The sequence below is a fragment of the Vidua macroura genome, chromosome 7 (assembly GCF_024509145.1).
Source record: "Vidua macroura isolate BioBank_ID:100142 chromosome 7, ASM2450914v1, whole genome shotgun sequence".
Lineage (NCBI taxonomy): Eukaryota > Metazoa > Chordata > Aves > Passeriformes > Viduidae > Vidua > Vidua macroura.
Genome location: NC_071577.1, coordinates 24631665 through 24659316, shown reverse-complemented (window position 1 = coordinate 24659316; position 27652 = coordinate 24631665). Strand labels below are relative to the sequence as shown.

The 27652-nt window shown below is 43.5% G+C and overlaps 1 protein-coding gene across 1 annotated transcript in view; it reads left to right on the top strand.

The window, feature by feature from the left end:
• LOC128810357 (unconventional myosin-X-like) overlaps positions 1–27652 on the top strand; it is a gene marked incomplete at its 5' end in the record, with an annotated part of 73774 nt that overhangs the window by 8415 nt on the left and 37707 nt on the right. Inside the window, 18 exons of the mRNA XM_053983156.1 lie at positions 701–888; positions 1130–1264; positions 5319–5443; positions 6769–6782; positions 7387–7471; positions 8966–9069; positions 10404–10533; positions 11377–11495; positions 15099–15245; positions 15946–16046; positions 17949–18015; positions 18472–18564; positions 22211–22279; positions 23132–23214; positions 24745–24853; positions 25551–25631; positions 26547–26671; positions 27490–27604. Of these exons, the coding sequence (XP_053839131.1) occupies positions 701–888; positions 1130–1264; positions 5319–5443; positions 6769–6782; positions 7387–7471; positions 8966–9069; positions 10404–10533; positions 11377–11495; positions 15099–15245; positions 15946–16046; positions 17949–18015; positions 18472–18564; positions 22211–22279; positions 23132–23214; positions 24745–24853; positions 25551–25631; positions 26547–26671; positions 27490–27604 (1890 nt within the window). The remainder of the gene's footprint in view (positions 1–700; positions 889–1129; positions 1265–5318; positions 5444–6768; positions 6783–7386; positions 7472–8965; positions 9070–10403; positions 10534–11376; positions 11496–15098; positions 15246–15945; positions 16047–17948; positions 18016–18471; positions 18565–22210; positions 22280–23131; positions 23215–24744; positions 24854–25550; positions 25632–26546; positions 26672–27489; positions 27605–27652) is intronic.

The window sequence follows — 27652 nt, the reverse complement described above, 5'->3', positions numbered from 1 at the left end:
AAATTCAATAATGTAATCTATGTATTTTATTTTAAATCGTGCTACCTCTTTTTTTGGACTGTGAGATTTTCAAAATAAAATGCTTAGAAAATATAGAAATGTTTCAACTTGAAATCCATAGCTTTATCTTCAGCTGTCAATTTTGATTTGGTTTACCAAATGATTTAAGCTGCACCAAACAGCATTTTTTCAGCAGAAGAAAAATGATATGCTTTGGTGGTTCTTTGCACATGTGTGTAGTGTGTGTGTGTGTTCCAACTCTGTTCAGGAGGTTCTTGAACCCTGTCAATCTCCCTTTGCTTAGGACTGTGGATAAGGGGCAATGAAGTGTCTCCTGACACTCTTTCAGTCCTGGCTCTGCTACTTAGCTTCAAGCACAGTGCAAAGTAGCTGGGTATGAAGATGGCTCCATGTTTTTAAATTGTGTAAGCTTAATTTAACAAGGACAACAGGATAAGAATGTTATATTGTAAAGCAGCAAAATTCAGAGTGCGCAATCCATACCCAGCTGTACAGCTCCTTCTCCGGGGTTTGACATCTTTGCCAAACTGTGCAGCTCTCTGCTGAAGCCCAGTGTCCTTATTTAGGCTTTCTCCTTCACCATGACTTATTTCGGGGTCTGGCTTTGTTGTGATTTTTTTTTTTTTTCCCCCAGGAGCTTGCTTCATTTGCTTTCTGTGTTTTGTTTTTTTCCCCGTAGACAAACATTGGTTCCATCTTGGCATCAGTAAATCCCTACAAACCCATCCCTGGTCTGTACGGTGTGGATGCCCTAGAGCTGTACAGACAGCACCGCCTGGGTGAGCTGCCTCCCCATATCTTCGCCACCGCTAACGAGTGCTACTGCTGCTTGTGGAAGCGTCATGACAGCCAGTGTGTTCTGATAAGGTTAGAAATGGAGAACCAGCACTCCATGGCTGCGTCACACGCCTTGCTCCTGCTGTTCCATTTGCATTGACATCTGCCTGAATACCCACACCACCCTCCCTGCCTTTGCCTGATCCCTGCTTGTCACAGCAGAGATGTCACGTGTTTATTCCTAGAGATCTCTTCTGTGCCGCGGGTAGGACGGTCATCAGCTCTGTCTGTCCTGGATTTGTGAATGAAATGTATGTTTTTTCTTCAACAGTGGAGAAAGTGGAGCTGGAAAGACTGAGAGCACCAAGTTGCTCCTGAAATTTCTGTCAGCCATGAGCCAGACCTCCCTCGGGGCCCCTGTGTCTGAGAAGAGCACTCACGTGGAAGAAGCCATCCTGGAAAGCAGGTACAGTCACCCTCGTGGGCACCCAGAGTGCTGGGTCAGCCTGCCTTTGGGGGCCCTGCCTTTGGGGGGCCTTGCCTTCTGGGCAGGGATGGAGCCAGACCTGGCTAGAGAGGATCACAGAACTGAATGGTGTCACATCAGGGAAACGTGACGGTTGCCGTCTTGCTGGAATGCCTCCCCCTGGCTGCTCTCCCAGCTGTCCGTGGATGGATTAGGCTTCTTTCCAACAGCAATGTGGGATGTGTCTCCTAAGCTGGGGAATTAATGCTCCAGCTCTTGACTGTAGCTGTCCTCACAGTGGGTCTCTGTCATACTCTGGCTCCTGGTTTCCTCCATGAGCCCGTGCTTTCCCCCGGCCTCCCTGTGTTTTAGGCTGCTGGTATGTCTTGCCCTCAGGAGTCCCATGGGCAACCTGGCAGCTCTCTTGCTGTCATGGTAAGTGATTTCATGGAGAACCATCCATGGGAGCTGGCACCGGGGAACAACCACCACCCACATAAACCCTGGTGAGGCATCAGGCAGACAGGGAAGCGTATGGTGTCTGAATCAAATATGTTTGAGAGAGAAGCTGGCAGCAGTGAGGGAATGGAGAGACATTTCAGGGAAAATACTTCATGCCAGAAGAGGTCCTACACCCCTGAGGGACCATGACCCACAGATGACCTACGCTGGAACAGAGAGATGAAGGGGAAAAGTATCTGGAAAATCTGAAGAAGCAAAGTGTGGCTGAGGAAAACCAGTAAGAGGCAAAGACCAGCAGAGAAAATAAGGAACCAAAGAATGACAGAGAGAAGCAGTCCTGAGTGTGACCCCAGGCTCCTGTGCTGCTATGTTGGGGGAAATTTTGAGGGAGTGGGTGTAACCTGAGGTATAAAAGAAAGCTGAGGCTAAGAAATGGAGGATAGTAGGTGTTTGACTTCAGGTAAGCCTGGGGAAGAGGCAGGAAAGATACATGTTTTGTTGTTTGTGTCCTTGTTTTCCTTAATACCTGAATTATATTACACAAATTACATTAAAATTTCCCAGATTGTCTTGCTTGTGGCTGAAGGACCTTGCTGGCAGTCCTGCAGTTTGGTACTGTCAAGGTTGAGGCTGAAGATTAGTCCCAGATGGAGCCTGTGATAGTTGCAGAAACCTCCAGAGGAGGCAGCTGTGAGAGCACTGTGCATTTTAGATCCTTATAAAGCAGAGCAGCCTTGAGCAGAAGGGCTGCTGCCCTTGGACCTGGTGTTCCAGAGACTTTTGCTGGATGATTTATCCTTTGCAGGTGTGCAGGTCTTAGCAGGCATGGAGGCAAATTGGAAAAAGCTCTGAAGAGGAGCAGAGTCATGACTCAAGATCTGCAAAATCTGCTTTAAGGCAAGCGGCTTAGAAGGCTCAAGCACTCTTAGCAGTTAAGTGATAACTTGACAGTGATCCAGAGGGCTTATGATGCTGGGTAGGTGATTCCTGAGTCTGTAAGATGCCACAGCTGTCAGCTGGAGTGAAGTAAGAGATCACAACCTGTTCCATGTACATCTCTAGTGTTACATGAACTATTGCAATATGAATGCAAGGGAATCTGATTTGTCACCTTTGCTCTGAAGACAAGAAGATGAAGGCCTGGCCCAGACCCAGAAGCTGCTGCTGGTCCAATGGACCCTACCTCATGTGTTTGGAGGTCAGCTGCACTTGCTCTGACAGTGGCCATCCTCAGGTTCACTTATGGTGGATTTTCATGCTTGCAGCCCAGCACATACCAAGAAACAATGCTGGATTCTTTCTCTGTTTCAGACAGCATTACAAACAAGGTGTTCATCAACCTTCTATAATTTGCTTGTGTTGGAATTTCTGTGCTTGGTGTATTTCTCACAAATCAGGCTCTCAAAATTCCTTTGACACTGTTGATTTTGTCTCTTTTCCTTCTTGAAAATATCCATCAGTTTGTTAATAATTCTGCTAGCTTCCAGCTTTTTTCCTTGCTTGCTTCACTCTGAAGCTCCCTTCTCCGTGTTGGTGCCACTGCTGACAGCATAACCACCTTTCCTGCTATTCATCCCCCAAGTCTTCAAATCTTTTTGTCTTCAGTTGTGCATCTGATCCTGAACTGCATATGGTGCAGTATTTCTGAACTCCACACTTCCCTTTCTGCTGCCCTGCTGAAACTGGTTCCCATTATTTTGCATGCTGGAATGCATCCTACCCACATCCAGCGAACAGCCAGCATCACGTTCCTGATGTGCTGCTCCACCTTGCAGTTCACTTCTGCCTCAGGTGCCATGCTGTGATGTGCTGTTGGCACAGGCCATTTGCTCAGCCCAGGCCCCCTGCCCTCATTCCTGGCTGAACCAGCTCATCCCACCCTCTGCCTTGCCACTGCTCAGACACTCTCCTGCTTATTTCCCCCACTAAGCCTGAAAGACTTCACACTCATGTGTGTGAGCCCATTGCCAAATATTTCCTTGTAGTTTTCTTATATAATTTAACATGATTTAGAGCCACAAAGATTGGCTAGCTGGCTCCTCACTCTCACTGCATCTGTGGTGGTCATATAACATAACCCTGTCCTCCCTTTTCCTGTCTGTCCCTGTTAATTTTGTTGATTCATGGCAGTGGTGTGCTCAGTGGGATATTTCTGTGCAGTGTCCTTATTTACATACTTGTTTCAGAAGTGTGGGTCTTGGAGTTCAAATTCTTCAGGGCAAGGAACTTTCCTGATGTGTGCACCCAGACTTCTCTAACTGGCATTTCAGTGGTTGTAGTGTGTTATAACAGAGGAATTTTCATTTCTATCCTTGTTACTTGAAAGCAATTGTTTCAAGAGATGTTAGGAAAATATTGCCTGGATTTTACTGAAGGTTGTTGACTGTTTCCTTAAGCACAGCTCTCCCTTAGCTAACACTTGCAGGGCCTAAAGCCTTCTGCAAGCTCCAGGGTGTCTCTAGTTGTGGTTATTTTTTATGCTGAATTTACTAACTTGTGAATAATCCCATATCTGCCCAAGTCTCCCATGGGACTGCACAATAGATCTGTGGAGATGTTTAAAAGCCAGTATTTCTCAGGGTAATAACAGTAATAATTTTTGTTTAAAACTATGTATGTTTTAAAATTAGACATGAAAACATACAGGCTGTTCTTGTAGCATCTCTGTGATTCCTTGCTTGTCAGCCCTTCAGATTATTTTAGAATTGGCTTAATTGCAGAAATGAGTATTTTAATCCTGGATTCTGTGTGTCAGTTTGAGTGGTTTAGGCTTTTCCCTTGTACTGTTCTGTGAAGCAACTACCAAGCATTTTAACTGTTTTTTCCTGAAGATGAGAAGGTGAACAGCAGATAATATTCTTCAATTTATGGCTGGTCTGATGTTTGGTGATAGATTTTTTGCTCTTTTTTTTTGACCTGAAGTGGATGATATTGCTCTCTTAGAATGTAATTTTCAGATCTATAGTGTGTCTATAGTCCCTCTACTTGGAAACCACGTAGCTTATATCAGCCTAAGCAAGATTTAGGCAACAGGGGCTTGTGTATACTTGTTCCAGTTCCAATTTAAGTGCCAAACAAATTGTTTTATTACTGTATATTAGTTTGAAGATGTTTGCCTGTAATTTTAAGAGATGGTTTATCAAAGACAGAAGGAAAAAAGGTAGAATGAATATAGAAGTACGTGGTTTAAAGCTACAGGGTGTTTGCTATATATGTCTGATGCTTCTGAAAATCCTTGAAAAAATACACTTGCATTCATGGGATGTGCTGAGGACACAGCCTGGCTGGCTCTTGCCACCTTTAATTTCCTGAAGCCACACTGGTGGAGAATGCCCTTGACAGTGTGTGCACCAGCTGCCCATACAGACTGGGAGCTGATTTAATTAACTGCAATCCCAAAGGTTTAAAATTTATCTAGCAGCGTGTTAAATTGCTCTTGCCATCCTTCCTTTCCCTTGAGCTCTTCCTGCTTGTCCAGGCTGGTGCTGTCACAAATAAATCTCTTGTGGCAGAACACAGTGTGCAAATGTCAAAAGACTTTGTTTTAATGGTATCCCATCACTAATCATATCTTCATTCCCTTTTTCTACAGCCCTATTCTGGAGGCCTTTGGAAATGCCAAGACAGTTTATAACAACAACTCCAGCCGCTTTGGCAAGTTCATCCAGCTGCACTTCTCTCAGCATGGACACATCCAGGGAGGCCGAGTAACTGATTGTATCCTTTTCTGCAATGGACCAGAAATGGATTGAGTGAGCAGAGAGGAGTAGGAGCTCATTGTAGGTCAGGAAATCCCTCATCAAAGTTCTTCAAAGTCAATTTACAACTGTGGGCAAATTTGCAACTTAAAGAGGGAAGAAGTGTTTGTTTTGTGGCTCTGCAGCACCTAACTCTGGGAACCTTTTGTCTCAGTACTGCATTAGGTGGGGCGTAGTTTGACTTTTCACTTTGTTAATCTCAACGCTTGATACTTAAAACCCTGGAATTTTCTACCTCGGAAGATCCCCTAGGCTGATTACATTCTGTTTGCTCCACATAACATTGTTCACTTATCTTAGCTCTGCCAATGAATTCCTGATTGAGAAAAATGAGACCAAAGTAAGAATAAATATATTCTGCAAAATATTTGGGTGCAGAAGAGAATTATGAGTCCCTGTTTTGGGCTGCCATCTTCAGTGGACCTTGGAACCCTAGTCATAAAATCACAGAATATCTTAAGTTGGGAAGGACCCATACGGATCATTAAGTCCAACTCCCTGCTCCTCTCAAGACTGCCTAAAATTAAATCATATGAGTTATGAACATTGTCCAGATGCTCCTTGTACTCTGATGAGCTTGGTGACATGACCACTTCTGTGAGGAGCCTGTTACAGTGACAAGAAGGACAGTGAAGATTGGATACAGTCAACCTGTGTTAAGCCATGATGACTTTCTTCCCTGTATGGCCAGGTACCCCTCTCCCAAAGGCTTTGACATATCTTTTGTCTCCATGAGGCAGGTAAAGCTGCCCTGGCTACATTTCCTGGTGTATGTTCAAAGCTGCTGCTGACTACAAACCACACCAATTGGCACTAGCATAGCAGCCTGATGAATTTACTGCTGTTGTAAATGACAAGCTTGGATTGTTTGGCCTCCGCTCTTTGTGCTGTCAGTAGATTTAAGATAGAGGTTTCCTGCAGGAGCAATGAGAACTGATGCAAGACTTGCTGTGTGCAATGCAGACTCTCAGATAAGAGTGGGCTCTAATCTTTCTAGGTGTCCCTAATGTGGCTCATGTTTTGTTACGTTATCTATGTTCTACCTGGCCCTGCCCTTTTATATATATCTTTGGTACATCATACCTCTTTGGACAAGGAATAGAGAGGGTGATCTAAGACGATGTTTAGAACCACTCTTTACCTACCTTTCCAAAGTGTCAGTTATTTCATTATTTATTACTGGTTGCAGGGTTCATCCCAATATGTCTAGAAGATTTTTTTGCCTATCATCAAGAAATCTGTGCTTCTGTCACTTGGATGTTTTTTCCTTAACATGCTATTCAGATTTACTGGAAAAGGTAGGTATCACCTCTACTGAGTGCTGGGTGAGCCCTCTCCTCATAGAAGGTGTGGCAGTGCCAGGTCACCTCCTGCATGAGGCTGTCTGCACCGCAGCGTGCAGACATCAGCTCCTGAGGTGTTACTACTGCAAATGTCCCAACTGAGGAAGAGGCAGAGGAGCAATGTTTGTTCTGTACCTATCACAGCTTGTTCTCCCATCTTTGATACGCACTGTGCATTACAGAGAGACTCCAGGAAAGAGCTGTTTACCGAGGAGAAAGGAAGAGAGAAGTACCTGGAAATACAGTTCCACAGAGAAGCATATGGGGTACAACTCCAAATGCAGGCATCTCTGATCGGATGTAGTTTACTTTGGAGTCAGGAATTCACTGAGGAGCAGGGCCAGAACTGACAAAGTTCTGTTTGTTAATGTGTATGCTCAGTTGCTCAGCCACAAAGATCTTGATGTAGAATTTACTTAGACAAAACCATCATTAAATAGCAAGAAACCCCTCTTGTGCATTGGCCCTGGAGATTTACCTGTATCCTGCTCCTCTCTTTGCCTTTGCAACCACAAGTCTGATCTTTTTCTGCTGGCTACTCTTGTATTCTTTGTTTCAGAACAGGGTGGTACATCAGAACCCCGGGGAGCGGAATTACCACATCTTTTATGCTCTGCTGGCTGGTGTGAGCGGGGAGCAGAAAGGTAAATTCATTTTCTGAGATACATCTCTTGTCCTGTTTCCAGTCCAACATGTGAAGCAGGTGTAAGTCACTTAGAGCATGGATAGTTCACATACTTGATATGTAGCTTCTTCTTGAAGGCCAGCAATATGGTGATTTTGTGGGAAACAGAAAGGAGAGCTAAGAGAAAGAGGCTGAGGATGACAGAAATTCCTTATGATAAAAGACTTCAGGCATTCTGTACTGAAGGAAAAAGTATGTGCAAAGTGATGAGGTGATGGAGCTGGCTAGAGGCAGAGGAAGGGTAAAGAGTCTTGATTCAGCTGGTGGGAGCTGTTCAAGGAGTTCAAAGGATGGACTGATAGATATATTTTTAGAATAAATCTTCAGTATAGGTAATAGTAGAGAGAAGAATTACAAAGACCAGCGATGTAGTGGAGGTACTAGAGCCAATACATGTCTTGTGTCTGAACAAAGGGTTTATAGCTCTGTACTTGGGGAAGGGAGAGCTGGGTGTGAAAAAGTGGACACAGAGAAAGTGGCAGCTGCTGCCTGTGGATGAATCTTCTTTGTAGTGCAGCATCCCCCCAACAACTTCTGTGTGTGTCTGTCCCAGGCATTGCTGAACACTGATGGTGTTTCTGGAGAGGTCACATAGGCAGGCAGGAACACGTTGCAGTTGTACTCTGCTTTTGGGGGCCTGGGGAATTTCTTTATGCTTTTGGTTTCTGTGTGTTAGGATAATCAAATGGAAGATTTGGGCCTGACAGAGTAGAAGGGAGTAGGATTTCAGTTTTATGGGGTACATGCAGGAATGGCTACTGAGGTCAATTCAGAGATCAATCTAAAGCAAAGGAAAATAGTGGGGATTATGGTTATTATCAACTGCTTAGGGAAAACATACAAAACAGATTCTTTTCTTCAGCAGATCTCTGCTATTCCTCCCCATCTACTTCTCCAAGCTGGTGTCCCAGGCTGCTTCACCTCCCCATCTGTAATGTGGTTTTGGCTCTTGATCATCCTTGTCTCCTTTCTCCATTGATCTTTTAATCCTCCTACGTTCTTTTCAAAATGGGGGATCAAATCTGCAGATAGTGTTTAAGATGTGGTTGCACAGCAAATATACAGAGACCTAATTCTGGTTTTACATTTAGTTTTGTGAACGATATTCAGTTTTTAACTGCTGCTTAGCACTGAGTGTCTTCAGAAATCTGACTGTGACTGTCTGAACTCTGTGTCAAGTGATGGTATCTAATTTAGAGGTCATTACCATATGTATACAGTTAAGACTATTTTTCTGTACACTTTTGGAGCTAGAATTAAAAGTTTTTTTCTTGAGTCAATTCAGTATTGAGATATTCTTCTGAGACTCTGCAGTTTGGGATTTGACTGTTCTAAGTTATTTTGCATACCATCTGCAAGCTTTGTTACAGCACACCTTCCTCTTCTATGAACTACAAGACTGGTTGCTAAATAAATTGTTGTCTCTCCCCTGCCTCTTTTTCTTCTGTTGCAGAGAGCCTCTCCCTCTGTGAGCCAGAGACTTATCGCTACTTGAACCAGTCTGGCTGTGTGACTGATGAGAACCTGAATGATCTAGAGATGTTCAGTAAGGTCATGGTGAGTCCAGTCCTAAGTCCTCCTGAACTTTTGGGCACAGTATCAATGACTAAACATGCTGCATGGTCTAGATCTCACAGGCAGAATTGATTTGCCCTAAGCCAAAATTTGGTGTTCAACAAGTCCAAAACTCAGCTAAAAGAAGACTGGAAAAGTGGCTTTAGTGTGCAGAAATGGGGGAATTTGGGAAACAGTCAATATGAATAATAATTTAGAATGATAGAGAGTTTGGGGGAACAGAACCCCACCCCAGAATGGTTTGTGGGAGCCTTCTGGATAGCCTGGTTCAGGAAACCCAGACTGACCATTAGAAGGGGAAGAGTTTGGTCTGAAGGTACTGTTTTCCAGAAATATTCCAGTGAAGTTATATCACCTGGGCAAATCACCTGTTGTGAAATATCACAGAGATTTAACAGACACCTGTTTATCAGAGGTTAAGGGATTAGCCAGATGAATGTGCAAATTCATGTTTTATTTGATAATGCTTGTTGGCCTGAAGGCTTTAATAATGTAGGTGAAACCAGATAGGCAAGATGAGTAGAGTCAGCTTAGGATTTCAGTACCTCCTGGTTAGGTGTGATTTAAGGGGAGGCAGTACCTGTACAACAGAAGTTTCAATGGCAAAATGGCATTTATTCTTCAGCTGGAGAGATGCTGGAGGAAAGAAGGGAACTAGAACTCCAGAGTGCCTCACTGACAGGGTGAATGCATGAAGACCAGATCCTACCTCTCAAAGTCAATTTATGCCCCAAAAACCCTGGCTCACATGCAGGCATTAAGAGGGAATGTGGCATGCTTCCTTATTATCTGATAATCTCTTTCCAACCATCTCACAGTTAATGCTGAAAGCCTGGTTTTAAATCTTGCTGCATAAATCTACTATACTAAGAATGAATTAAGGGGGTTATGTAGATCAGAGTAAATTAAGTATCTTACATGGATCCATCCTTCAGGGAAGAAAATAAGCGAGAATGTGGAAGCCATCCAGGAACATCTGTAACCTGTGCTGCCAGTGTTCAGGGGAGGAATTCCTCACACAGGCACAAACATGTTCTTCCTGTGACAGACTGTCAGTGCTGGCAGCAAAGTCCAACCTGAGGATGGGGAAATGCCTGCCTTAGGTGGCAATAGAGTAAATGTAAGAGAGGCTGGGAGACAGCGAAGATCATTGACAAGTGTATAGCTCAGAGAGGTGCTGTGCCATCCCATTTCATTTGTATTCATGGTGACTGTAATTCTGAGTTTTACATCTTACACACACTGGACCTAGCTCCCGTGGTTGCATTGTACTTGGCTGTACATACAGCTAACATTAGCTGTTTGGTTTTGCATAGACTGCCATGAAGGTGGTGGACTTCAGCACCGAAGAAATCAGAGACATCTTCAAACTTCTTTCTGGCACACTTCATTTGGGAAACGTTGAATTCATGACAGCCGGTGGGGCCCAGGTTACAACAAAAGCAGGTAAGTAGGACCCTAGCAACTTGGCAGACCATGCAAAGCCCCATAAGGCCCCCAATAAAGCCCTCTCCCTTTTCCTTTCTCCCTCTGTTACGATGGTCTGTAGTACCTTCACCAGCAGGTTCCCTGTAGTTTAACTCTACAGAAGCATTGCCACAGGATGCATGGCTCCAGGGTACCAGTGGGATTTAGTTGGTCTGTGGCACTGTGATCCATTTGTGCTCCTTGATATTCTCAGACTGAGTCCACAGCCTCACAGTTTCTCTTTTGGATTGAAAGAGATGGAAGAAATAGGATCAGGAAGGAGTTTTGAGATAAAAGTGATCTGTTAGAGACTTTCTCCCATCTTCCTTTGAAGCAGTTGCTAGTGTGCACTCTGTTACAGTTATTTAATCTGAGGTGGTCTGCAAAGTAAGTCCCAAAACAGACAGAAGCAATAAAAATATATTACAAGTGTTTCAAGTCTTAAGTTAATTGCCTCTCTTCTTAATATACAAGTTTAGCAATCCCATGCTCAGACTGCAGTATTGTGCTTTTACAAAAACATGAAGTGTTTTGCTGGTGCTGAGTCCTACACATGGTTTTGCTCTTCCTGTTGTCAGCAGGAAGGCTGACTTACATGAGTATCTGACTGTGCTCTATAATGGGTGTATGAGCCTCAGAATGGGTATGTGAACCTACAGCTTTGGGTATGCCCAAGAGAATCAAGTAAGGGAGAGTCTGTTTTGTGCTGGGGTTTAGTCACCTGCCTTGTAGAAGTCCCTGGGATTTCATCACCAAACTGTAAAAATATCCCTATGAGTGATGGGGATCCATGCAGGAGAAAAGTATGTGTCTTCCTTTCAGTGCTGAATGTTGCCAGTGACCTCCTGGGCTTAGATGCTTTTCAGCTTTCTGAAGTGCTGACACAGAGGTCCATGATTCTGCGTGGGGAAGAGATCAGCTCCCCTCTCACTGTGGAGCAGGTAAGTGTCCTAATGTATGCTTCCACTTCTGCCACTTCTGCATTTCCAGGCCCCGAGTCTTCCTTCTGTGTCACCCATTCCAGCCTAGGGCTTCCTGTTTCCTCAGGTATTTTGCCCTTATTGGTAGCTGAGGTCCCAGTGTTGACTCTGCTTTTCAGGCTTTACAGGGGAGTTCACTGGCAAATGCCAGTGTGCAATACTGGTTTTAAGTCACCTTCACTCACCAGGAGCTGGTCATACTTGTGTCATGCAGAAGGTGCATCAGATGCTTTGTGGTGCATGTGTGCATGCTTTAACCTGCAGAACTCCTAGGCTGCTTACTGGAAAGTAAAAGCTGGCACACAATTCCCACAAAACATTTGGCATATGTTAGGCAGTTACCCCCACAGCAGCTTCTTTCCAGGTCCATACAACCACAAAGGAGGACCGAATAAACTGATACGTAGCTCTTGCGGTGTTGTTGATCACTTGAGGGCACTCTTGGTGTTTTAGGTCCATGCACAGATAACTGTAGAAAATCCTCTGTCATTATTAAAATGCAAGACACTGGAAGACAAGGAGTACTGTTACTGCGCTGGAAAAGGCACCATGTTATAGCAAAATGAACATCTGTAATGGAAATCATGTGCTGGCACAGACTTTAGAGGGTTATCAATCCAACGCCTACATTGGCAGAGAAGCCAGAGTTACTAGATTCTCTCTGATGGATGTCTGTCTAACTTTCCTTCAGATTTCCCATGGAAGGAATTTCACAGCATCTTTAAGTATCCTGCTTTAGCTGCAGTGGAGTCTGGAGTTGAAAAGATTTTCCTCATATTTTAGATTACCTTTGACATCCCAGCTGTCCACCTTACAAGCTTTGGCTTCTGTGAAGTTTTTCATGTGGTGTTCTCTTTTCTAAGCTAAACAATCCAGTTCCGTCAGTGCTTCCTTGTAAGTAATTTTCTAAATCTCTTTGTCTTCTGTCTCTGTTTTCCCACATCTTTGAAGAAGTAGAGTGCCCCTAACTGGGCACTGTGTTCAAGCTGAAGTCTCAGCAGTGCTCATGGTAGAGTAGTTGCTTGTTTTCTTGCTATGGACACACATGCTAATGTATCACAAACTAAGCTTTACATTTAAGAAATGGTCTCCTTTTTCTGCATAGTCTGTGACCTTTCTTTGCAGTAAAATTGTGTGAAAAATATTTTTCAGCCTATGAAAAATAGTCTGTGGTAGATATCTTCAGTATCAAACACCACAGTTTTCTTCTCAGCTGGCTATTCTAAATAAGCCACATCTTCCTCTAGCAGTGCACAAGGTTGGATAACAAATAATACCAGAGACACTCCATGCAGCCCACAGCAATGGCATGCAGTTGTAGGATTTACAGAGTCTCCCTGAACAGATACATCTTTCCCTGATGGTATAGCTGTGCTTGACATGTGCGTGTATTGGACCCTACATTTACTGCTTGCAGCCCAATGAAGTACCAAGGCCACAAAAAAATTGTGATAGCAAGTGGATGCTGCCATTTGGCTGTCTTCATTAGGTGAGCCTGTTGCACTCAACACTGGGCCTATAAAGACTGTTCCTGCCTAAGCCTTAAGTGCTGCACCCACCTATTCCCACTTGTGGAGTAGAATTGCTGGGGTTTTCTCATTATGTAATGGGCTCGTTACCCATCTGAGCTTTGACATTTCAGTGGGCTGAATGGATAAACTGGGCTAAAGGCAGGCAAAGCTGGCAGGATGAAAGGCGCCTTTGAGCCATATTGTGGGGACAGTGGCTTTGCTTACAGCTGGATGGGGAGGTCCTGTTCCTGGGAAATGTGTCCAACTTACTGCATAGCCAGATACACTACAGAGGCATGGCCTTGAGGGCATTCTTAGTCCCAACCAATAAGGCAGATCATCTGATGGAGAGAAGAAATAGCCAGAAAAGGCATGTGTGCCCAAGCTTTGAAATGTTCACTTTAGTGGAGAAGGGAGGTTATTCTGTGTCAAATTTGAGCTGCTGAAGAGGAAATAGTACCTAGGAAGAGAAAGGAGGAGAAAACCAGTGTGGTTGGGTGAAAAGGGGGATCTGGCAGGCTGGGTCTCAGAAGTTTGTGAGACACTGGAAGGGATCAGAAACAGTTGGCCTGTGCCATTAGCAAAGAGCTCATGTTGTTTAGGGTTGTAAAACTGAAGGGAGCAAGGGTGCATTTAGAAGATCTGTCATTGCTGGTCTGGCCTAGTGAAGGAATGGCTCTGCTGGTGTCACAGGCGAGACAGGGCAAACAACCTGTAATCTATTTACTGCGGTTTATTTATGAAATGACAAGATTACAGCTTTCACCCTACTTGATTATTTCATGTACTGGCTCGCTTGCCCCTCAGCATTACATTCTCTGGAATTCTCTAGATTTCAACTTCTTTTCCCAGTTTGGAGTTTGCAGCTTGTCCAAGAGGGTTGGGCAAAAGCTTACCTGGGTTTATATTGTGCAGTTGCAGTTACCAGTCTCAGATACTACCAGCCAAGGTCCTTGGGCATGCCCTGACACTTATCTCCATGTCTCTGATCTCCAGGATCTTTCTCCACTTCCAGCATCTTTCTTCCAGTCATGATCTTTGCTATCTTCTCTCCTGGCTCCTTTTTCTGTCCTCTGAGATCATTCCTTCTTGTTAGGGACCCTTATTTTTGGCCTTCTTGCCATTCCAGAACTCTAAACTCTGTTTACCCATTCTAAATAGGGTATGTACAGAAGGACAGCACATGATCAGACTCTCAATTTGTGGTTCTGTCTCATGTCTTTTTATTAATTGGAGGATTTAAGGTGTGCCGCTTTTGTTTGTCCAAATGTTATCAAAATATGTAACCAGCACATTCCTTGTGCAGATATCGGGCAGTAGGCTTTTGCTTGAGATACCAAAAGTTTGATTTTGGATGTTCATCCACACGCTTACATGCACTCAATTATCTACTGCCTGTTAGTGATCACCATTTAAGTTATTTTTTCCATGTATGACACTTGGTTATGGTATCTGCATGGGATGTTGGGTCAACTGCAGCAAAGTTTCAACCCATGAACTTCTGGGGCATGTGTCCTGGCTGTTGGCCAGCCTAATTGGAATCCTAATTGGATTCCATAATGCTGATTGCAGAAATGTTTTGGAAAGGGAATTTTTGAGGGTAACTTGGTGACAGAATATTCTATTAAATCCTGCCCTACCAGTTTTTTGAAAACTGAGCAGACACCCATTTGACAGCTCTACTAGGAGTACTGAACCGAGATACCTTGCCTGTCACTGCAAATGTTGGCTCAGGTGATACAAATTACTGCTGTGGGCTTAGTTGTGAGGTATTTTGCCACCTACCCTGTCCCAGCACTTGTTCCAAAAAATGTCACCGATTTTGGTACTTCCTTTGCCCTCTCAAGTGCAGTCACCCAAAGATTATGTCTTGTCTGTGTGTGGCCTGGCTATTTGAGAACTTGTTACAAATAAATACTGCACTGTACACAGCCAGTACAGAGGCTGAGAAACCTGAAGAGGTGTGGAGGAACCTAAAGTCCCGTAGAGATTCCTGTGGCCCTTATGCCTTCTGTTCTCTTTGTGACTCATTTTTTTCTCTCTGTATTTACAGGCAGCTGACTCCAGGGACTCCCTCTCTATGGCACTCTATTCCCAGTGTTTTTCATGGCTCATTAGCAAGATTAATGCAAAGATCAAAGGCAAAGAAAACTTCAAGTCTGTGGGCATCCTGGATATCTTTGGCTTCGAGAACTTTCAGGTCAGGATTTTGTTTTTGGGGTGGACTGGTTTTGGAGATGTTGATGCATATTGGAAGAAACTTTGGTGGGTTTGCATTCTGGTAAGGATAGCATAGGGCATTCTGGAGTCTCTACCCTGCCACTTTCCCCTGAAAGCAGAACGATATATTTAGCTGCCCATTTCTGCCAGCCATATTCATATAAGCTGATGTTCAAGGTCTGGTTTGTGATACACACCCTAAGCAGATCTGCTGTGATAGATAATACTGAATTTTTGATTTGTATGCGAACCAACTATCCAAATCCTACAAGTACATTGTTTGTTTACATCTGTTTTGCATTGTGTGGAGAATCCTGCATGTCATGTTTCTAACAGCTGATGTGGGATGTATGTTGAACAGTCATAGAGTGACCACTCAGATACTTCACAGAAGAGAAAGCTCAGTGACCTAACAGGGAATTTATTTATTTCTTCCAAGAAGAAAAACATAATTGTCTTTAGCATACTTTACTATGAATTAGGTTTATTGAATTAACCTTGCATGGGTTACAAAAGTTGTTCTTCTAGTGGACCTGTCCATACTGCCCTCCTCATATCCACCTGACACCACTATGTTCTCTGGCTTTACTCCAAGCCTGGCACCTTCCCTATTGCTGATATAGATTCTTTTAGAGCTCAGGAACAAGAATGTTAAATTTTATAATTGTTTCTTCTTGCAGGTGAATCGTTTTGAGCAGTTTAACATTAACTATGCAAATGAGAAACTCCAGGAATATTTCAACAAACACATCTTCTCCTTGGAGCAGCTGGAGTACAACAGGTGACAAACAGTGGGAGCGCGGCCCCACTGCTATCATGGGTAGTAGGAGGGAGGACATAATTCCTCCTGTGCTGCTCAGTCCCTACCACTGAAGCAGGAGAGACAGCTGGGCCTTAGCACAACCCTGACCGTGGATGTGTCTTGTTAAGCATTGTCCATGTGCTTTGCCAGCATAAGTCCCTTGTCTCCAGGAAAAAGCATTCTCCATTGTAGTGTTTAGAAACTCCAGAGTTCCTTCTGTCTCAGCTGAATGGAAAGTTCCTGGGTGTTAACCCATTAGAGTACATGGTCACTGGATGTATTACTGACTTTGGTAATGATTTACCTGTGACAGTGGTGGTGTAATGCAGATTGAATCCTGGTGTGCAAAAAGGAAATTCCCTAAAGATAGACAATTAGAGATATCTGACAGCTCTTTCTGTCCTAGAGATTCCTATATTGTGAAAAGCATTCTTTTCTCAGCAAGATTTACATCAGGCTGTTTCCTGAGCTTGGGACCTTCTGCACAGCTTTTTCCTCTTCTGTGGGCTTCATATTGTATTGTATTTTGTGAAGTACCAGTGATGTTCTAGAGTATTTCTGCTTCTAGAGAATGCTGCTAGTCAAATACTTCAGCTGTTGCTCCGAAACAGAAGCCTTTGTATTTGTGAATGAAGGAATTGAACAGGGTCAGTGAGGGCAAATGAGAGCAGCCTTATAAAGGGAGACGGTTAAATAGGCAATTCATTAAATTCTAAAGATTACAAAATTGCAAGACTATTTATGCACTCACTTCTCAGGCCAGTTCCACTATTGCAGGAATCTTGTATTAAAAATGGTGCCATCATGACAAATGATTCTTTCCTGATGGTTGCATAGAAGTTTAAGTTCTGTGGCTGAACTTTGGAAGGAATGAGATTTTTTTGAGTGAGGTTTTTTAACTGACTACATATCAAATAATTCTAAGGCAATGTACATAAAGCTCATCTTCCACCATATAAGCTCTGCTTTCTCAGGCTTAGTAAGTAGATTCATGTATCTCATCTTGATGCTTTGAACCTTAAAGTATGAAGCCTGGGCTGAAGCATCTGGAGGCAACAGCTCCACTATCTTCAAAATGTTATTCTTCACCTGAAAGGAAGAGGTATCAGAATGTCAGTAAGTAGCTTCACACATAGCCTGTAGTCTTCCTTGTATTCTTAAGAGTTATTCTAGGCTTCTCTGAATACTGAAAACAGACATATCTGCTGCAACACATATCCTGTATTATGGGGAGTATAAGAAGATGGTAAGGGGGAAAAATACATTCAGCAGATTAACAGAATGTCATGGATGATTTTCAAAGCATATTATTGCACTACTGTACCTACATCAGCTCCTATTCTAAAAGATGCAGGGCCATCCTGTAGGCTCCCTGCATAACAGGCCAAAGCTTATCTGTGTCATCCTCTTCAAAACTCTCCCTGAAAACTCTCTCCAGTCTCTTCTCCTGGTGGACCTGTGACCTGTGGTTGAGTCTTCTGGCAGATGTGCTTCAGGCCTGCTTTCCAGATTGGTGGGTAGCAGCTGACTCTTGAAGCTGTGTAGCAAACTGTCCAGCATCACCACGGTGTGGGATGGTGCTTGTCACTCCAGAAAGAGCACAGGCTTAAAATTCATGTGAAATTTGCTCAATGACTATAAGAAAAGCATCAGTCTAAGTCACTGGTATGAATAAGAAAGGCTGTCTCTTATTTCCATCTCCTTCTGTTAGCAGTGCATTGTGGCCCCTATTCTTTTTCCTCAGCCATAGCAAACACTAATTCCTGCAAATCACCTTGAGTCCTGGGACAGCTGCCAGGCTCAGTTACTTCTGCTCTCCTACACCCCAGGACATTGCATCTTGCTATTCACAACTTTGTTCTGTTTGTTCTTGACTATCAGGGAAGGGATAAACTGGGAAGCCATTGACTGGATGGATAATGCAGAGTGCCTGGACCTTATTGAGAAGGTGAGCAGTTACCTGTGACAGTTTCTAGGGATCAGTGGGGACTGCTGAGTATCTTGAGATCTTCCCTGTCATTTCCTGGTTTTAAAAGCAGATAGTTGCTTAGATCCTCTTCCCATAGTGACCTGGCAAAAGTATGAGCTGTTCTACCCATAGTCCCGGCTCATGAAAGCAGATCTTGGCTAATTGTTGAGAGTAAGCTTAGGAAGGGTGTCATAGTTTTAGACAGGGATTAACATTCAAGTAAAACCTTAATGTGACTTTTTTTTATAAACAATCTCCACTTATGATCTGCTTGCTGAATGCATTAACTGTCCAGAATTCTGCTTTCAGTTTGAGTTTTGCTGGGTATGACTCAAGGGTTATTGCTCAATGGTCTGTTCAGATCTCCAGTTCTTGGCTTGCTGTGTAGTTAAAGCTTTTGCTGACTGTAAAAGCTTGTCTCTTGTTTGGCTGTAGAAACTAGGTCTACTGGCTTTGGTGAATGAAGAGAGTCGATTCCCCAAAGGCACAGACAACACCCTTCTGGAAAAACTTCACAGCCAGCATATGGTAAGTAAGAAAATAACCTGGCAGGCAAATGATCAGTATGTTAGCCCCATCAGCATTTCAAAACCTAAAGTGAAGGTTTTGTTGATGTAAAATATGTGCTTTGTGCAGTAAATTTAAAACGCCCTAGGCCTGAACCTGCAAGTGTTTAATAAGGCTGCACTGAACAACAGTAATATGTAAAGCAACCTGAGAATGGTCTCCTGTGCACACAGAGAAGAGGGAGTGTGCATTCCACAGGCTGCGGGCAGAGGAGGTTTGAATTTGCAGCATGGGATGGAGTCAGGTTCTGCTGGTCTGCGACGGGACACGAGGCAGCACCCCAGGCACAGGATGTGGCTGCACAGTGTGTGTGGGTTTCTCCTGCCAGCTGACTCACAGCAGTCTGCTCCAGAGCATGTCAAATCTGTCTCCTGGGGCTGGGGACGGCTTTTGCCTCATGACTTTTAATGAAAGCTCTCTTATTGTTCCTAATTAATTAAATTCTTTCATCCTCTGTCTTGTGTTCTGGACACAGTGGAACTTTTTCATGCAGGTCGGAAAGCTATCCTGGGGACACAGAAGCCCCACTGAGATCACTGTAGCAATCCCTTGCCATGTCTCTGGTACAGCCAACACTTTGTTCTAAATAGTAAATAAACTGAAAACAAAGCAAATTAAAGCCGGTAGCATGGACTTATGGAATAACTAACTACTTTATTAAGAACATTGTCCGCAAATGTTTTCTAGTCATCTAATTCAGGCTTCATCCAAGCCTGAAAACATACAAATCTGTATCTTTTATCTGAATTTTTTAAAATTGGCAAAGATGCAGATATTCTCATTTTTCATATTTGCATTGTAACTCTGCTAGTAATACTCATGAGTTCAAGTTATAAGCAATAGCAATGACTTTTGGTTGGCTACTTACAGCTTTGAGGAAATATATACTTTCTTTGGGCTTAAATCAAGGCCTTCAATTTATTCACTGTGGCTTTGCCTTGTCTTACAGGTCAAGAAATGTGAGAATGCCTGATTTACCTTCTTTTTTAAAAACTATTGTTGGTATTTCTTAATATAGAACTAATAAATATTTTTAATGTATCGCTTGTTATGAATTTTCTTTCTCAACTGTCCCAAACTCTTCAGTTTATCTCCAAATGGAGACGTTTCAAAGCTCCTCTTTCTTTCTGCTGCTCGTTTCTGAATTTGTCTACATATTTTTTCTCTATTCTTTTCTGAGATAAATAATCAGACCAGAATGCAGTTCCCTTGGTAAGAAGGTACCTGTGATTTATTGTACAGCAGCATGAGACTGCCAGTATTATTTTGCATTCCTTTATGCCCCACTACATTTTGGTTGCTATTTTTGATGATTTCTGTGCATTGAGTAGCCTTTTCATTGAGCTGTTCATAGTGTCACCTCTGTCTGCTTTGAGGCAATAGCAGTTAATGTGGAACCCTAGGAAGCTTGCGAGAGATGGAAGAGGCTGAGTTATAAGTGCAGAGAGGAACAGTGGAGAGTGCTCTAGGATTTGCATTTGCTGTAGGCAAAAGCATTTTTTATACCAGTTAAAGTTTCTAGTGCTGGCTGGAAGAGCATTGGAAGACATCCAGCCAGCATTGCTGGGAAGCCTGATGAGAACAAGCCCTCTTCTCTGTATTTTCTGTGGAATGCTGTAGTCTTAAGGAGGAAAAGCCTAAAGCTGGGATTTAAGAGAATATGACCTCTGAAACAACTTGGAGAGAGGAGCAATAGGGAAGATAGCAGAAGGAACCAAAAGCGTTGTAAGCATGGGTGAAATATAAGGGCTTGGTAGAGAGGGAGAAGAGAACAGGATGCCAATCCACATGAGAGATCCAGTAGCAGTCATATTTGGAGTGGAAGACAGGGAAGTTTGTGGTTGGAAAAAGATGTCTGTACGGGGGGAAGGGAAGAGCAATGAAATGGGATCAATGTGAAAAGAAAAACAACCATGAAAAGTTTTCAGTAGCACTAACAAATTATCAGCATCAGAAGCTGTCCACCTGCTAAATACTGCTAAAAGATCTTGAAGATGAAGAGCTGAATTACAAACAGCATCATGCAACACGTTACTTAAAATTTTCTTAGAACTTTTGGCTGAGGAGGTGGGGGATTATATTAATTTTTAGAAAGTATAGTAGGAAACTATAGGTCTATAGTTCTGATTCCACAATTGTGCAAATTCACAGACTGTAAATGGTCAGTTACTTCAATGACAGGAGGGCCTACAAGTGAGACAGTCTCCTACAAGCACTGAGGTTTTCTGCTGACTCCCAGGGCAAGGCTGGTCTGAAAGGGGCCTCATGAGACTGATTGTGTTGTAAAGTGAAAATGAAAAGCAGCATAGATGAATGTAAAATGCTGTGCCTGAAGGAAAACAGTCCTGATTTCACCTTTGAAATGATGGCCCCTGAACTGACTGTTGCTCTTCAGGAGTGAGACCCAAACAGAGGCTTGATGGAGTTCTATGGAAATACCATCATTGGGCTCAGCAGTAATAAAAATCCCCAAAAGAAGTAGTAAAAGCTTCCAGGAAACTAACAGTAAAAGTAGAAAACATTGTTATGGAATTGTATAGTCTGTAGATCACCTTCACTTTGAATCATGTACACCACGGGGCCCCTTCACTCAAGGATAGCTTCTGTCAGAACTGGTAAAACTGGTAAACAGCAGGTCTGGGACAGCTTCAGTGCTACAGAAAACTGTGTTGAAGGGACCTGCAGTGTGGAGACAAGGCAACTTGGGTGGGTGTGATGGGTGTAAAAGTCACACATGGCCTGTAGAAGATTGATGGCACTAATGCAAGCCAGGCTTAAATCCAAGCAGCTCTAGTTCTCTATGTAGTTGCTTGAGAGCTCCCTGTGAAAGGACACTCCAGATGCAAGAAGTCTGCATGGGTTCATTTGTGGAATGAGCAAGTATTTAAAAGAGAAAGCCATTTGGGGTTACTAGTTAGGCCTCATAGAAAGAATTAGAGTTTGAGGAAATATTAAGATGAAAGTATGATTTACTTGCTTTGTTTGTACTCTATCCTACACAGCCAGTGCTAGAGGCAGAATACTGCTGGACAGATCATTGGTCTAGAGCAGCATGGCTGCTCTTAAATAAAATGGTTTTCACAGAACAGAGAAAGAAGGGGGGAAACAAGAGAGGAAAAATAGAAAGGAAAACTGAATATTGAATATAGGGGAAGAGAGGTGCAAGGAAAGATAAAATATAGAGGAAGACAGGAAATTGGTATGTTATTTCCTTTGATGAAGAAAAGGTGTGGAGGTGTTATGCAAAGCTGCCATTTTCCCTGCATCCTGATCCTGTGTCCTGCACCACATGGTTTGTGTGGAGCTCAGTCTCCTCAGGTGTCAGACACACAAGAATTAACATTTCATCCATGGCATGCCTCCGCAGCCTTGATTCTGCAAGCCCTTGCTCACATGAGAAATGCCTTGAAGGGCTGGATATTTCCATCTTAAATTTGAGTAACATATTTGTAATGTAGCTGCAGATAGCTGCAGCAGATGTGGTCGGGCTCTGCAAGAGCAAAGGTCCTTGCCCATCCCAGCCTTGTCATAGTCATGGCAGAGATCCTGACTGACTTTTTCTTCTTATACCAGCATTATAAGACAACTTATTTTTCTTTTATTTCAGAGCAACCCCTACTATGTGAAGCCTCGGGTGACAGACCATCAGTTTGGCATAAGACATTATGCAGGGGAGGTAGGTGTTCATCATGTGTTTGTGAGTGCTTGGTATATTCTGGTATATTGAGGTCCTCCATTCTAGATTCCAAAAACCAAGAACATCTCTGAACTGTGTGTTTCTACACATTTAATGTCCCCTACCAGAGCACAATGAGTGCAATGGGTTTAAAATAGTCACTCTCCAGTACTATATTCTCCAACTTGGATGTTTGAGTTTCTCAGGTGGCTTTTTGTTTTGGGGAAAAACTCCTTATTTCTGTTATTCATGTTGTCTTTTCTTGGACATTCACAAACAAAACTCAAAGGAAAAGTCAGGAGGAAATTTTGATTTTTGAGGAGGCGGAAAGACTGAATACCTATCACAAAAAGGAAAAGGTTCCGGAGCCTTCAAGGTTAAATGTTGCTCTTTGTTGTGAAGAGATATGAAGCAGATGAAGGTGTGTCAAGGCAGGACACCTGCACATTAAAGAAGGGCTAACCTCCTCCCAGAATAATCTGCTGAGCACTTGTGCTTGGGAAGCTGGGGCACTGAGTGGCCTTTCTCTTCACTCTCCTGAATTGAATAGAGTACTTCACACCTTGCAGAGGATTTCCCCACAGACCCTCTCCTGCCAGACAAATCTTTGCAGCTGTTTCACTTGGCTCTTGTTTTTGAGGTTTTTTTTGTGTTTTTTAAGTGGTGACTAAAGGCCACTTTCTTGCCAGTAATTGCAGAACTCTGTAGCTCTTTGACCCCAGAAATTCAGATCTTGGCACATGCCTGCAGTGTTCCTGTGTAGCTCTGCTGGAGGCCTTGTACATTGGCATGTAAATGTGGAAGGACTTAATAATCTGTACGGCTTGCTCTGTGGCTGTGTCTGTGTTGCAGGTGCTGTATGATGTGAGAGGCTTTCTGGAGAAGAACAGAGACACTTTTCGTGATGACATTTTAAACATGCTGAAAGACAGCAGGTACGCTTGTCAAGAGGCCGCAGCTGTTGGGTGGAACTAAGCCACGTTCATGTAATACACCAGACCAAGGAAAGCAGTTGCTTTTGCCAGAGCATCAGGCATCATTCTTAATCCTTCTTCTCTTTGTGCTGAAGTGTCCTGATAGAAGAAAGGAGAGCTGGAGAAGTCAGACAAGGCACAGATTTAGTCAGAACTCATGTTGTCCCAGTTTTACAAGGAGCTTTAACAGCATGACAGACATCCCTCCAGGCAATTTGCTTTTTTCCCTTTCCCCTTCCTCCTTTCATTTTCCTTCTTCCTCTTATGTCCCTATACCTACAATGGCAAAGTTTCCCCTGAATGAGTTAATGCTCTTTGCCATGCTCTCAGTTGCCAGCCATTGTACAGAGGCTGCTTGTTTTCCAGCCTGCTTGTTAGTGGAAATCCTCTGTCCTTATCCTGAGCCAGACTGAGCTGTTGCTGTGGGACTGGGCATGGACTCTAATGTTATATCCCAGAGCTGCAACATGATCTTAGAGAAATGAGCTAATTTTGATCTTGAGCAAGATCTGGGAAACAGGAGGGAGGCATTTAATACTACAGAGGATCCTACAAGTCTTTGAGCAGCAGCTCTACCATGTGTCTCTTACCACAGTCCATGTATTGCCTTTGGGCTCCAGCCTGATAAGACTGTTTCAGAACTGCATCTTCTCTGAAGCTGCTGCAGAGTGTGCACTGAGAAGCTTTGAAGCAACCTGAGGGAGCTGAGACTATGAGCTGCTCATAGTTGTCTTGGACGGTAGCATGTGGGAAACATTTTACATGAGGCTTGAGGCCAGAATTGTGGTTGTTACTGTCCAGCATAATAGAAGGACTCAGGCTTTTTCAACGTGCCAGAAGGGAAGTTTGGCCAGAAGCAGCCATAACAATAAACTGGTACAAGCAGCTCTGAAGAACTTTGTGCAACTTTCTAAGAACCAGTACCAATGTCTCAGGAGTGGCAAAATGGTGAAAGATTCCCTAGAACTGGCGGGCTAGCTACATGGAGGAGCTCTAGAACTCCTCTGGCCACAGAAGAGCTGGGCTTCCAATTTCGTGATCATGTCATGGGGGCTAATCATGAGAGCACCATGAGTTTGGGAGTCATGACAGCACCAGTCCAGCTGGCATACCTTCAAGATAGTATTGCCTGAGGGCATATGCTTGCTCAAGGGAGGTGTCCCTTGAGCATTCCCTCCTTGCTCAAGGGAGGTGTCCTAGCCAGTGCAGAATGGAGATTTTCCTTTGTGTAATATCCTACTTGAAAGTGTGGGAGGGGGCTTCTGGCTTTGCAGCTGAGTGTGGCATACAGGGCAGTCCACAGGATCTGGGCAGCCACGTGGGAAGTATTAATTTCCTCACTGAAGTGCCAGCTGAACTGTTTCCTCTGGCACAGCAGGTATAAAAATGAGGTGTTTCACAATAGGACAGGGCAGTAGCTGACAATAAGAACCATCTTCTCACAGGTGGTAGGTGTCTTGCATCTTCTTTAATTCTTTTCTTCTCCCTTAGGCTGGACTTCATCTATGACCTTTTTGAAAGAGTCTGCAGTCGTTGCAGTGAAGAGACACTGAAGATGGGCACCCAGAGGCGCAGACCGACTGTCAGTTCCCAGTTCAGGGTATGATGTTTTCCAAGAGAGCAGCAGGCTTCTGGGGAGGAGCAGATGGGTAAAGCAAGGCCTGCAGCCAAGAGGAGTCATTCATCCTTGTTTTGTGTCCAGCACTGAAAATGTGCAGGAATGTTGCAGTGCTAAAAAAAGACAGTGCCACTGCCCCAAGGATTTCTGTCTGGTATAAAATGTGAGATGATAAGACAGAGCAGAGTGGCAGAGGAAAAGAGTACTTTGCTAAATATATGAAGGTCTTGAGGTTCTTTGATCTTTCATATTGGTTTGGTGTTTCAGCTAAGTGTATGTGTCCTTTTAGGCCACATTTTTACAGGTATAGTGACAATTCCAATAAAACCTTACTAGGAGGACCTTACAAGTATGAATCTCACACTCTTACATGATCTGCAGACCTTCTGTTCATTTCACTGTTTTGTTTTCCTGTATTTAAAGTTTGAGAAACATGTACAATTAACTCTCAAAAGCTATACAGCTCCAAGAATAGGGATGGCCATATGGCCAGTCTTAAGAGCAAACTGTGTGGGTATGTTTTGGACAGGAAGGAATCTCATGGGTTAATGAAATTTTGGTAGGCAGAGTCAAAGGATATTTGGAATGGGAAGGCTGCATGAAGACCTTATTACATCAAATGTAGCCCCTTTCCCTTCTGTAATGACCGGTCCTTTGGGTCTCTCTTGCTGGTCTTTAGGATTCTCTCCATTCCCTGATGGCCACGCTTAGTACTTCCAACCCATTTTTCATCCGCTGCATCAAACCAAATACAGAAAAGGTAAGTCTGCCCCCAGCCACATGTGTGCATGTGACACAGGCCTGCATGGGCATGCTCTTGCACAAATGCTAGCAGGTGCCTCAAACTGAGGGTAAGAGCAGTTTCTTCCCACCTTCCCTTTTTCATTCTAGTTATTTTACAGTTGAGAAAAAACACCCTCGTCCTGGTAATTAGATGGAAAGACTGCATGCTGAATATGAGATTATATAGCTATTCCCACCTCTTTCAGTGCTTATGAAGCCTGGAGGATTAACCAGGCTTGTGCAGAGTTCAGAGCTGTGGTAGAAGAAGCAATCACTCCTGTTTATAGTGCCTGTAGAGAAATCTGTTCTGGAATGAAGGGCTTGTGCAGTAGGCACTGTCTCCTGCAGATCCCTGGCTCTGAGGCAGTGGAGGTGGACGCATCATGAGCAAGTCACAGTGCTAAGGACAAGCTGGCTCTCACTTGTACTGTGAGCTGTGGCGGGAGGACACGTTGCTAATTAGATCTGAACTGATCCTTTTCTTTGCGTGTTTTGAAACCATGAATGATATGGTAGAGGCTGCTTAGGGGATTTATGCCAGAAAAGAATTCTGTAGTTTGTCTCCAGTTTAACTGAAAAGAGAGACTGCAAAGAGAACTGAGTCAGGGTTCTGCACTGTGTATGTGTTCAGACATTGTATCTTTGCTTTCCTACCACACTCCGACTGTGAGTGCAGTCTGCAAACTGTTTTCCTTCTTCCAGAATCAGCCCAATTCCATTTTGTCCCTTATTCTGCACTATGCAGTGTTGTGAGGTTGCTTTCCCCTTGACCCAAACTTCCCCCTTTTTACCTGGCATGCCCAAATATGCAGGGTTGGCTTTCTACAGCAAAACAGATACACAGCCTGTGACTGCCTGGCTTACTTGGTTTTGATTCTGGATCGCTGTTTAGGCGCCGAACCTCTTTAATCCGGATGTGGTGCTAAATCAGCTCCGGTACTCAGGGATGCTGGAGACAGTGAAAGTTCGAAGAGCAGGTTTCCCTGTACGGCGCCTTTTCCAGGACTTTCTCAGCAGGTAATTGCTGTCATTGTATTGTATGCTGAAACAGCCCCAAAGTATGGAATTCTACATGACTGTTCCCTCTTTAACTGCTTCTTCTGGTAAGGATCATCTGTGGGATGTTTTTCTAACCATGGCCTTGATGCTTATATCATAGACTGATCTGGGAAGTTTTTTGGAGACTTGCCCTTAGGCTAAAAGTCAGAATGGAAAAATAGCCAGCTGGTCTTTGGTCTTTTTTTCTTTGTCCTTTTTTTTTTTTTTTTTTCTTGGTAGCTTTGCCACAGATTTGCTTATGTGATGCTGTGAAACCCAGCTGGTGATAATATGTAAAAGGAAAATACCATACTTAAAACCTTTAGGCAGCTGAAGAAAATTCTAATGGACAGTATAGTTGATGATTAATATTGGAAGGAGTGATTATTTCTTTTAATGAGCTACATCAAAAGGATTTTTTTGAACTTTACGGCTAGAAGGGACACTGAACATTGCTTCCTTTGTCTCTTGGAGCACTGAATGCCACCCCTACAGTGAACAAAATAACTTGTGTCTGATGAAAGCACATGTTTCAAAAAGACAGTTGTTCTTTACTGAAAAATTCTCTTGAGTTTGTATTCTTTTACTGGGATTGCAACAATAATTGCCAGTGTGGTAGGAACAGATAAAGGTTGGGGGATGGAAATTTCCGAATTGGAAGGCAAACATGAAGAAGGAAGGTCCCAGAGGAAAAAGGATTATGAGAGGAGGATAATTAGAGTTAAAAGATTGGGAAGAGAGATGAAGGGGGCAGTTAGTGTCATCTGTAATCTGATGAGATTCTGTTTTGTTCTTAGGTACAAGATGCTTGTGAAGGGGCCAAGCCTCTCAGACAACAGCAAAGCTGTATGTGCAGGTTTTCTTCAGACCTATGACAGCAGCAAAAAAGAATGGCAGTTGGGTAAAACCAAGGTACTTCACTTGTGTGGGGAAGGGTATGGCTTCATTCCAGCTGCAAGG